The sequence below is a fragment of the Oncorhynchus masou genome, unplaced genomic scaffold, assembly GCF_036934945.1.
Source record: "Oncorhynchus masou masou isolate Uvic2021 unplaced genomic scaffold, UVic_Omas_1.1 unplaced_scaffold_4883, whole genome shotgun sequence".
Lineage (NCBI taxonomy): Eukaryota > Metazoa > Chordata > Actinopteri > Salmoniformes > Salmonidae > Oncorhynchus > Oncorhynchus masou.
Window position 1 is genome coordinate 10,001 of NW_027011280.1, and position 13,405 is coordinate 23,405.

The window sequence follows — 13,405 nt, forward strand, 5'->3', positions numbered from 1 at the left end:
TCTGAAATAACCACTACTCTCCAGATCTGGGACCTTTCATATTGTCCCAGTACTTCTATGCATCACACCACTACTCTCCAGGACCCATCCCACCAATTCTCAGATCTGACCCATAATAGATCTGACCCATCACCCCACATGTCTGACCCATCACACCACTACTCTCCAGATCTGACCCATACACTCTCCAGATCTATAATGTCTGTCCAGATCTGACCCATCACACCACTACTCTCCAGATCCTGACCCATACACCAATTATGAATTATGAGGACTCTCCAGATCTGACCCATCACAATGGTCCAGATCTGACCCATCACACCACTATGATTGATTTGATCTTTCAAATGCTCTCCAGATCTGACCCATCACACCACATCCAGATCTGACCCATCACACCAGATTAGGATCTGACCCATCACACCACTACTCTCCAGATCTGACTATCCAGATCTGACCCAAACATCATAGATCTGCATCCAGATCTGAACAATGATCTTCACACCATATCCATGATCTGACCCATACTCTCTGCACTCCATCACCCCACTTTGATCTGACCCATCACACCACTCTTCCAGATCTGAAAAAAACTCTCCAGATCTGACCCATCACACCATCGAGAACCATCAAACTACTCTCCAGATCTGACCCATTATTCAGCTATCACACCACCCAGATCTGACCTATCACACCACTACTCAGATCTGACCCATCAACACCTTCCAGGACCCATCAACACCTGATCTGACCCATCACCCCCACGTTCCAGATCTGACCCATCACCCCACTACCTCCAGATCTGACCCATCACCCCACTACCTCCAGATCTGACCCATTACTCAGATCTGACCCCTCAAACCACTACTCTCCAGATCTGACCCATTTCACACTCAGATCTGACCCATCACCTACTACCTCCAGATCTGACCCATCACTCCCACTATCCAGATCTGACCCATCACCCCAACCAGATCTGACCCATCACACCTCACTACTCTCCAGATCTGACTACTCAGATCTGACCCAAACTCTTCTCAGATCTGACCCATCACAATGACCCATCACACTACTACTCTCCAGATCTCTTCTATGCTCTTACTTGCACATCACACCACTACTCATCTGACCCATCACACCACTACTCCAGATCTGACCCACTACACCACTACTCTAGTGTACTCTCCAGATCTGACCCATCACACCACTTGCAGATCTGACCCATTGCCACTATTCCAGATCTGACCCATCACACCATTTCCAGACTGACCCATCACACCACTTTCCTCCTTACTTCATTTGCACACACTGTATACAGATTATTCTATTGTGTTATTGACTGTACGTTTGTTTATGTGTAACTCTGTGTTATTGTTTGTGTCGAACTGCTTTGCTTTTATCTTGGCCGTCGCAGTTGTAAATGAGAACTTGTTCTCAACTAGCCTACCTGGTTAAATAAGGTGAAATAAAACTACAATTAACTGTAATCGGTGACTATGGAAACACATAGACGTAATGAACAATGTTTTCAATATCCATGTTTATCCTCTGCAATACTTTGTACAGTACACTCTTAGAAAAAAAAGGTGCTATCGAGAACCTAAAAGGGTTATTCAGCTATCCCCATAGGAGAACCCTTGGAAGAACCCTGTTGCGTTCCAAGTAGAAACCTTTTTGGGGTTCTGTGTAGCACCCTTTCCACAGAGGATTCTACATGGAAACCAAAAGGCTTCTACGTGGAATCAGAAACTCTTCTCTCTGGATCCAAAATGGACTCTTCTATGCTCTTACTTGCACATCCTCATCTGCACATCTATCACTCCAGTGTAAATTGCTAAATTGTAATTACTTTGCCACTATTGGCCTATTTATTGCCTTTCCTCCTTACTTCATTTGCACACACTGTATACAGATTATTCTATTGTGTTATTGACTGTACGTTTGTTTATGTGTAACTCTGTGTTGTTGTTTGTGTCGAACTGCTTTGCTTTATCTTGGCCAGGTCGCAGTTGTAAATGAGAACTTGTTCTCAACTAGCCTACCTGGTTAAATAAAGGTGAAATAAAACTACAATTCTATGGGGACACGTGAAGAACCCTTTACTCTGAGAGTGTAGGTAATAATCTGTAGTCAGGTGGTCATTAGCAGGTAATGATGAGGTCTTACAGTGCCTTGCGAAAGTATTCGGCCCCCTTGAACTTTGCGACCTTTTGCCACATTTCAGGCTTTACTTTACTTTCAGTGCAGCAAACTCTCTCCAGAAGTTCAGTGAGGATCTCTGAATGAGCCAATGTTGACCTAAATGACTAATGATGATAAATACAATCCACCTGTGTGTAATCAAGTCTCCGTATAAATGCACCTGCACTGTGATAGTCTCAGAGGTCCGTTAAAAGCGCAGAGAGCATCATGAAGAACAAGGAACACACCAGGCAGGTCCGAGATAATGTTGTGAAGAAGTTTAAAGCCGGATTTGGATACAAAAAGATTTCCCAAGCTTTAAACATCCCAAGGAGCACTGTGCAAGCGATAATATTGAAATGGAAGGAGTATCAGACCACTGCAAATCTACCAAGACCTGGCCGTCCCTCTAAACTTTCAGCTCATAGAGGAGAAGACTGATCAGAGATGCAGCCAAGAGGCCCATGATCACTCTGGATGAACTGCAGAGATCTACAGCTGAGGTGGGAGACTCTGTCCATAGGACAACAATCAGTCGTATATTGCACAAATCTGGCCTTTATGGAAGTGGCAAGAAGAAAGCCATTTCTAATTGATATCCATAAAAAGTGTAGTTTAAAGTTTGCCACAAGCCACCTGGGAGACACACCAAACATGTGGAAGAAGGTGCTCTGGTCAGATGAAACCAAAATTGAACTTTTTGGCAACAATGAAACGTTATGTTTGGCGTAAAAGCAACACAGCTCATCACAATGAACACACCATCCCCACTGTCAAACATGGTGGTGGCAGCATCATGGTTTGGGCCTGCTTTTCTTCAGCAGGGACAGGGAAGATGGTTAAAATTGATGGGAAGATGGATGGAGCCAAATACAGGACCATTCTGGAAGAAAACATGATGGAGTCCGCAAAAGACCTGAGACTGGGACGGAGATTGTCTTCCAACAAGACAATGATCCAAAACATAAAGCAAAATCTACAATGGAATGGTTCAAAAATAAACATATCCAGGTGTTAGAATGGCCAAGTCAAAGTCAGACCTGAATCCAATCGAGAATCTGTGGAAAGAACTGAAAACTGCTGTTCACAAATGCTCTCCATCCAACCTCACTGAGCTCGAGCTGTTTTGCAAGGAGGAATGGGAAAAAATTTCAGTCTCTCGATGTGCAAAACTGATAGAGACATACCCCAAGCGACTTACAGCTGTAATCGCAGCAAAAGGTGGCGCTCTAAGTATTAGCTTAAGGGGGCTGAATAATTTTGCACGCCCAATTTTTCAGTTTTTGATATGTTAAAAAAGTTTGAAATATCCAATAAATGTCATTCCACTTCATGATTGTGTTCCACTTGTTGTTGATTCTTCACAAAAAAATACAGTTTGATATCTTTATGTTTGAAGCTTGAAATGTGGCAAAAGGTCGCAAAGTTCAAAGGGGGCCGAATACTTTTAAGGCACTGTAACTATGACCAGTAGGCTACACAATATAACACATTGTATAGAGACAGTGGTGTAAAGTTCCTCAGTAAAAAACACTTTAAAGTACTTGCTTAAGTAGTTTTTTTCAGTATATGCGCTTTACAATTTATATTTTTACAACTTTACTTTTAATTCACTACATTACTCAATAAAATATTTTACTTTTTACTACCTAACCCTTTTTACTTACTTTTTTAAAAACCCTAACCCTACATACATTTTCCTTGAAACCCAAAGGTACTCGTTACTGTTTGAATGCTTAGCAGGACAGGAAAATGGTCTAATTTACACACTTATCAAGAGAACATCCTGGTCATCCCTACTGCCTCTGATCTGGAGGACTCACTAAACAGAGAACATCCCCTGGTCATCCCACTGCCTCTGATCTGGAGGACTCACTAAACAGAGAACATCCCTGGTCATCCCTACTGCCTCTGATCTGGAGGACTCACAAACAGAGAACATCCTGGTCATCTCTACTGCCTCTGATCTGGAGGACTCCTAAACAGAGAACATCCCTGGTCATCCCTACTTCCTCTGATCTGGAGGACTCACTAAACAGAGAACATCCCTGGTCATCCCTACTGCCTCTGATTCTGGAGGACTCACTAAACAGAGAACATCCCTGGTCCCTATCCCTGGTCATCTCTACTGCCTCTGATCTGGAGGACTCACTAAAAACACAAATACTTAATTTGTAAATTATATTGGGAGTGTTGGAGTGTGCCCCTGGCTGGCCGGTAAATTAAAAAAAATATATATATATATATATATATATATATATATATATATATTGTGCTGGCTGGTTTGCTTAATATAAGAAATTTGCAATGGTTTACACTTTTACATTTGATTTGAAGTATATTTAAAATGAAATACTTTTAGACTTTTACTCAAATAGTACTTTACTCTCACCTTTAATAATAATAATTTTCTATTAAGGTATAACAAGTATAAGAATAACAAGTATAACAAGTATAAGTATAACAAGTATAAGAATAACAAGAATAACAAGTATAAGTATAACAAGTATAAGTATAACAAGTATAAGAATAACAAGTATAACAAGTATAAGAATAACAAGTATAAGTATAACAGGTATAAGTATAACAAGTATAAGAATAACAAGTATAAGTATAACAAGTATAAGTATAACAAGTATAAGAATAACAAGTATAACAAGTATAAGAATAACAAGTATAAGTATAACAAGTATATAAGTATATAACAAGTAAGAATAACAAGAATAACAAGTATAAGTATAACAAGTATAAGTATAAACAAGTATAAGAATAACAAGAATAACAAGTATAAGTATAACAAGTATAAGTATAACAAGTAAGAATAAGTATAACAAGTATAAGTATACAGTATAAAGTATAACAAGTATAAGTATAACAAGTATAAGTATAACAAGTATAAGAATAACAAGTATAAGAATAACAAGTATAAGAATAACAAGTATAAGTATAACAAGTATAAGAATAACAAGTATAAGAATAACAAGTATAAGAATAACAAGTAAGAATAACAAGTATAAGTATAATACAAGTATAAAGTATAACAAGTATAAGTATAACAAGTATAAGAATAACAAGTATAAGTATAACAAGTATAAGTAGGTATAACAAGTATAAGTATAACAAGTATAAGAATAAGGTATCAAATTATAACAAGTATAAGTATAACAAGTATAACAAGTATAAGTATAACAAGTATAAGAATAACAAGTATAAGTATAACAAGTATAAGAATAACAAGTATAAGAATAACAAGTATAAGAATAACAAGTATAAGAATAACAAGTATAAGAATAACAAGTATAAGAATAACAAGTATAAGAATAACAAGTATAACAAGTATAAGTATAATAAGTATAAGTATAACAAGTATAAGAATAACAAGTATAAGAATAACAAGTATAACAAGTATAAGAATAACAAGTATAAGAATAACAAGAATAACAAGTATAAGTATAACAAGTATAAGAATAACAAGTATAAGAATAACAAGTATAACAAGTATAAGTATAACAAGTATAAGAATAACAAGTATAAGAATAACAAGTATAACAAGTATAAGAATAACAGGCATAAGTATAACAAGTATAAGAATAACAAGTATAAGTATAACAAGTATAAGTATAACAAGTATAAGAATAACAAGTATAAGTATAACAAGTATAAGAATAACAAGTATAAGTATAACAAGTATAAGAATAACAAGTATAAATATAAGAATAACAAGTATAAGAATAACAAGTATAAGAATAACAAGTATAAGTATAACAAGTATAACAAGTATAAGAATAACAAGTATAAGTATAACAAGTATAAGAATGCTATAACAAGTATAACAAGTATAAATAACAAGTATAAGTATAACAAGTATAAGAATAACAAGTATAAGAATAACAAGTATAAGTATAACAAGTATATAAGTATAACAAGTATAAGAAATAACAAGTATAAGAATAACAAGTATAAAGTATAACAAGTATAAGTATAACAAGTATAAGAATAACAAGTATAAGTATAACAAGTATAAGTATAACAAGTATAAGAATAACAAGTATAAGTATAACAAGTATAAGTATAACAAGATAAGAATAACAAGTATAAGTATAACAAGTATAAGTATAACAAGTATAAGTACAAGTATAACAAGTATAAGAATAACAAGTATAAGTATAACAAGTATAAGTATAACAAGTATAAGAATAACAAGTATAAGTATAACAAGTATAAATTATAATAGTAAGAATAACAAGTATAAGAATAACAGAGGTATAAGTATAACTGTCACGCCATGGCCATAGTTTACTTTGTATGTTTCTATGTTTTGATTGGTCAGGTGTGATCTGAGTGGGCATTCTATGTTGGATGTCTTGTAACAAGTTGGCTATTTCTATGTCTGGCCTGATATGGTTCTCAATCAGGGGCAGGTGTTAGTCATTGTCTCTGATTGGGAACCATATTTAGGTAGCCTGGGTTTCACTGTGTGTTTGTGGATGATTGTTCCTGTCTCTGTGTTTGCATGTTTTCTATGTTTTGATTGGTAGGGAAATCTGAGTGGGCATTCTATGTTGGATGTCTTTTCGACTGTTCTATGTTTGTTAGTTTCAATCGGGGGCGTGTATAGTTTCCTTATTAAATAAAATGAATCACTGTGTGTTTTGGCATTTTCTCTCTCTGTGTTTGCTCCTCCTTCCCAGTTTTCGTACGTTTTATTAGTTTAACGATATAGTTTCCTTGTGACAATAACTACGCTGCATTTTGGTCCCTCTCCTTGTTCGGACGGCGTTCGGCGGTGACAATCAACAGCCTTCAGCCATCGATCCACTTTTCATTTTCCATTTGTTTTGTCTTTGTCTTACACACCTGGTTTCAATCCCCCAATTACATCATCATTATTTAACCCTCTGTTTTTCCCCATGGTTTTTGTCCATGATTGTTTTATGTATGTCTTATCGTGGGCTGGTTTCGACATGTTATTGTAATATTTGAGTAAAGTTACTTATTTACTCACCCCTCCCTGTGTTACTTTTGTCTATTTGCTCTGCACCCTGACTGCTCTGCACCAGCTCTGCACCACCCAGACCACTACAGGGACTCATCTCTGCTGTCCTGACTGCTCTGCACCAGCTCCACCCAGACCACTACAGGGACTCATCTCTGCTGTCCTGACTGCTCTGCACCAGCTCCACCCAGACCACTACAGGGACTCATCTCTGCTGTCCTGACTGCTCTGCACCAGCTACACCCAGACTACAGGGACTCACAGGGACTCTCTGCTGTCCTGACTGCTCTGCACCAGCTACACCCAGACCACTAGGGACTCATCTCTGCTGTCCTGACTGCTCTCCAGCCTCACCCAGACCCTACAGGGACTCATCTCTGCTGTCTGACTGCTCTGCACCAGCTCCACCCCCAGACCACTACAGGGACTCATCTCTGCAGTCTGACTGCTCTGCACCAGCTCACCCAGACCACTACAGGGACTCATCTCTGCTGTACCCAGACCACTGACTGCTCTGCATAGCCTCCAGGCCCCAGACCACTACAGGGACTACAGGGACTCATCTCTGCTGTCCTGACTGCTCTGCACCAGCTACACCAGACCACTACAGGGACTCATCTCTGCTGTCCTGACTGCTCTGCACCAGCTCCACCCAGACCACTACAGGGACTCATCTCTGCTGTCCTGACTTCTCTGCACCAGCTACACCCAGACCACTACAGGGACTCATCTCTGCTGTCTGACTGCTCTACCCAGCTACCCACCCAGACCACTACAGGGACTCATCTCTCTGCTGTCTGACTGCTCTGCACCAGCTACCAGACCACTACAGGGACTCATCTCTGGGACAGCTAAAACACTACAGGGACAGTAAAATATGTAACACTCTGGTAAGTAAAAGACCTTTGCGTACCAGAATAAAACTGATGCATTTTTCAGCCAGGTGTCGCCCAGTGGGCGAATGTTAAACATTACAATCCTAATCCAGAAGAACGGATCTAATTCTCACTAGACAGGATGTGAAACACCATCATAGTGTTTAGAGGCTGAGGAAACACCATCATAGTGTTTAGAGTATGTAGAGAGAAACACCATCATAGTGTTTAGAGGCTGTAGAGATAACACCATCATAGTGTTTAGAGGTTCATCTGTAGGGCTGTAGGGTAACACCATCAGTGTTTAGGGCTGTGAGGAAACACCATCAGTGTTTAGAGGCTGTAGTGTTTAGAATAACACCATCATAGTGTTTGGGGCTAGAGAGGCTCATTTAGGTAGAGGTAGCACCATCATAGTGTTTAGAGGCTGTAGAGGAAACACCACCATAGTGTTTAGAGGCTGAGAAGGGCTGCCATCAGTGTTTAGAATATAGAGGGGGAAACACCATCATAGTGTTTAGAGGCTGTAGAGGGAAACACCATCTTAGTGTTTAGAGGCTCAGTGTTTAGAGGCTGGAAACACCATCATAGTGTTTAGAGGCTGTATAGGAAAGCACCATCATAGTGTTTAGAGGCTATAGAGAGGGGAAACACCATCATAGTGTTTAGAGGCTCATAGTGTTTAGCGGAAACACCATCATAGTGTTTAGAGGCTGTAGAGGAAACACCATCATAGTGTTTAGAGGCTGTAGAGGAAACACCATCAGTGTTTAGAGGCTGTAGAGGGGGGGAAACACCATCATAGTGTTTAGAGAGTGTAGAGGTAACACCATCATAGTGTTTAGAGGCTGTAGAGGGGGGGAAACACCATCATAGTGTTTAGAGGCTGTAGAGGGGGAACACCATCATAGTGTTTAGAGGCTATAGAGGAAACACCATCATAGTGTTTAGAGGCTATAGAGGAAACACCATCATAGTGTTTAGAGACTGTAGAGGGGGGAACACCATCATAGTGTTTAGAGGCTGTAGAGGGGGAACACCATCATAGTGTTTAGAGGCTGTAGAGGGGGAACACCATCATAGTGTTTAGAGACTGTAGAGGGGGAACACCATCATAGTGTTTAGAGGCTGTAGAGGGGGGGAACACCATCATAGTGTTTAGAGGCTGTAGAGGAAACACCATCATAGTGTTTAGAGGCTATAGAGGAAACACCATCATAGTGTTTAGAGACTGTAGAGGGGGAACACCATCATAGTGTTTAGAGACTGTAGAGGGGGAACACCATCATAGTGTTTAGAGGCTATAGAGGAAACACCATCATAGTGTTTAGAGGCTATAGAGGAAACACCATCATAGTGTTTAGAGACTGTAGAGGGGGGAACACCATCATAGTGTTTAGAGGCTGTAGAGGGGGGAACACCATCATAGTGTTTAGAGGCTGTAGAGGGGGAACACCATCATAGTGTTTAGAGACTGTAGAGGGGGAACACCATCATAGTGTTTAGAGGCTGTAGAGGGGGGGAACACCATCATAGTGTTTAGAGGCTGTAGAGGGGGGAACACCATCATAGTGTTTAGAGGCTGTAGAGAGAGGAAACACCATCATAGTGTTTAGAGGCTGTAGAGGGGGGAACACCATCATAGTGTTTAGAGGCTATAGAGGGGGAACACCATCATAGTGTTTAGAGGCTGTAGAGGTAACACCATCATAGTGTTTAGAGGCTGTAGAGGGGGAACACCATCATAGTGTTTAGAGACTTTAGAGGGGGAACACCATCATAGTGTTTAGAGGCTGTAGAGGGGGGAACACCATCATAGTGTTTAGAGGCTGTAGAGGACACAATCATAGTGTTTAGAGGCTATAGAGGAAACACCATCATAGTGTTTAGAGACTGTAGAGGGGGGAACACCATCATAGTGTTTAGAGACTGTAGAGGGGGGAACACCATCATAGTGTTTAGAGGCTATAGAGGAAACACCATCATAGTGTTTAGAGACTGTAGAGGGGGGAACACCATCATAGTGTTTAGAGACTGTAGAGGGGGAACACCATCATAGTGTTTAGAGGCTATAGAGGGGGGGAACACCATCATAGTGTTTAGAGGCTGTAGAGAGAGGAAACACCACCATAGTGTTTAGAGGCTAGAGAGAGGAAACACCATCAGTGTTTAGAGGCTATAGAGGGGGGAAACACCATCATAGTGTTTAGAGGCTATAGAGGGGGGAAACACCATCAGTGTTTAGAGGCTATAGAGGGGGGAAACACCATCATAGTGTTTAGAGGCTGTAGAGGAAACAACATCATAGTGTTTAGAGGCTATAGAGGGGGGAAACACCATCATAGTGTTTAGAGGCTTAGAGCGGAAACACCATCATAGTGTTTAGAGGCTGTAGAGGAAACACCATCATAGTGTTTAGAGACTGTAGAGGGGGAACACCATCATAGTGTTTAGAGGCTGTAGAGGGGGGAACACCATCATAGTGTTTAGAGGCTGTAGAGGGGGGAACACCATCATAGTGTTTAGAGGCTGTAGAGGGGGGAACACCATCATAGTGTTTAGAGGCTGTAGAGGGGGGAACACCATCATAGTGTTTAGAGGCTATAGAGGGGGAACACCATCAGTGTTTAGAGGCTGTAGAGAGAGGAAACACCATCATAGTGTTTAGAGGCTGTAGAGGGGGAACACCATCATAGTGTTTAGAGGCTATAGAGGGGGGAACACCATCATAGTGTTTAGAGGCTATAGAGGGGGAACACCATCATAGTGTTTAGAGGCTGTAGAGGGGAAACACCATCAGTGTTTAGAGGCTGTAGAGGGGGAAACACCATCATAGTGTTTAGAGGCTGTAGAGGGGGAAACACCATCATAGTGTTTAGAGGCTATAGAGGGGGGAACACCATCATAGTGTTTAGAGGCTGTAGAGGGGTGGGAACACCATCATAGTGTTTAGAGGCTGTAGAGGAAACACCATCATAGTGTTTAGAGGCTGTAGAGGTAACACCATCATAGTGTTTAGAGGCTGTAGAGGGGAAACACCATCAGTGTTTAGAGGCTGTAGAGGGGGGGGGAAACGCCATCAGTGTTGAGGCTGTAGAGGGGGAAACACCATCATAGTGTTTAGAGGCTGTAGAGGGGGAAACATCATCATAGTGTTTAGAGGGCTATAGAGGGGGAAACACCATCAGTGTTTAGAGGCTGTAGAGGGGAAACACCATCATAGTGTTTAGAGGCTGTAGAGGGGGAAACACCATCATAGTGTTTAGAGGCTATAGAGGGGGGAAACACCATCATAGTGTTTAGAGGCTATAGAGGGGGAAACACCATCAGTGTTTAGAGGCTGTAGAGGAAACACCATCATAGTGTTTAGAGGCTATAGAGGGGGGAAACACCATCATAGTGTTTAGAGGCTATAGAGGGGGGAAACACCATCATAGTATTTAGAGGCTGTAGAGAGAGGAAACACCATCATAGTGTTTAGAGGCTGTAGAGAGAGGAAACACCATCATAGTGTTTAGAGGCTGTAGAGGTAACACCATCATAGTGTTTAGAGGCTGTAGAGAGGAAACACCATCAGTGTTTAGAGGCTGTAGAGAAAACACCATCATAGTGTTTAGAGGCTGTAGAGGTAACACCATCATAGTGTTTAGAGGCTGTAGAGAGGAAACACCATCAGTGTTTAGAGGCTGTAGAGATAACACCATCATAGTGTTTAGAGGCTGTAGAGGTAACACCATCATAGTGTTTAGAGGCTGTAGAGGAAACACCACCATAGTGTTTAGAGGCTAGAGAGAGGAAACACCATCAGTGTTTAGAGGCTGTAGAGAGAGGAAACACCATCAGTGTTTAGAGGCTGTAGAGAGAGGTAACACCATCATAGTGTTTAGAGGCTGTAGAGGAAACACCATCAGTGTTTAGAGGCTGTAGAGGAAACACCACCTAAAGAGAAGGAATGCTCATCTACACTAAACACAAGTCAAAACAACCAGTTCCTGTTGTGATCACAGTTCCTGGCAAGGTGAGTCAGTGCTGTTACAACACACGTGATGTTTTAAAACGTCTCATGATGATGTTTCAATACTCCAGCAACGTTCATGGTTTCTCTCCTTCACGTTGGTGACATATCAGTTGCCATGAGTTGTTGGTGTTACCGAGCACTTCATTTTAACGTTGTAATAAATAACATGTTTAATTGGTTTCGGGGGCACCGACATACATATATATATATTAGATAAACATTACAGATATTTTGCTGAGACAAGAGGCGCCATTTCAGTTACAATCTGTATTTTAAAATATTTGCCATCATTTGCAGAAAGAAATGAGAGGCCCTTATCAATCCCTCACGCGACTAGCGGGTCGATGTCACCGCACCCCACAACACCCTGGACCCGAAACGCAGTTCAAGGAGATGAAACTAGATGGTCGCTTTTCGTATGAACACTGCAAAACATTGGTCAAACTCTGCATGTGTTATGGAGACGTGAAAATAGCAATGAACTTTCTTCACCCTGTATTCGTGTTCATGAATTTAGGATATCTTCACGCCATAAGAGTAGGTAAACAAATAACACAACAAAAATGTACACAAACACAGCATGTCAAAACTGAACTCACTCATCGTCCGCTATTTGTTTCCCGTTGATGAGGTTCATGCCAGTCGGAGCGTAGTCCCAGTTGATCTCTTTGATTCCCACGTAATACACCCTCTCCCGTCCCCGTGCTTCTCCCCCGGCAGCCCAGCGAGCAGCAGCAGCAGTCCCGGGAACAGTGTCCTAAAGCCGACCATCGCTACTGCTTCTGTCCCGTTAGTTGAGCGGGGCTTTTGGTGTGGTCTCGTGGTGTGTGCGTGGTTGGGATTGCTGGATCAAGTGTTCGAGAGGGAGAGACAGAGAGGAAACGTCCACATGAGCGGAGAGCCGCGAAACACAGACACAGATATGAGACTCCGCTTGGGAAAGAGAACAGTCCCGCTATTCAGCTGAGTGTGTGTGTGACTCTGGCGCCGGAGCCCTCTCTGTCTGCTGATAGTTGATAGGCTACGGGACCTTGGAGGACAGTCTGGTCTCATAGATTAGACGTAACATAGTAATTATATCCGGGTCTGAATTTACTATGATATGTTAGGTTTGGTACATAAAACAGAAGTTTACGATGTGTATTATTTATTTTACCACCACTCAACAGTTGAAATCCATAATCTAACCACGTCAAACATGAGAAAGTGGATCGCGGCAAATGTTTTACTTTTAAACTCGGACAAAACAGAGATGCTTGTTCTAGGTCCCAAGAAACAAAGAGATTCTCTGTTGAATCTGACAATTAATCTTGGTTGTACAGTCGTCTCAAATAA

At 41.0% G+C, this 13,405-nt stretch overlaps 1 protein-coding gene across 1 annotated transcript in view; it reads right to left on the reverse strand.

Moving 5' to 3' along the window:
- LOC135535630 (ferroxidase HEPHL1-like) overlaps positions 1-13,082 on the reverse strand; it is a gene marked incomplete at its 3' end in the record, with an annotated part of 15,721 nt that extends 2,639 nt beyond the window's left edge. Inside the window, 1 exon segment of the mRNA XM_064962103.1 lies at positions 12,670-13,082. Within this exon segment, the coding sequence (XP_064818175.1) occupies positions 12,670-12,707 (38 nt within the window).
- Between the last annotated feature and the right edge of the window lie 323 nt (positions 13,083-13,405).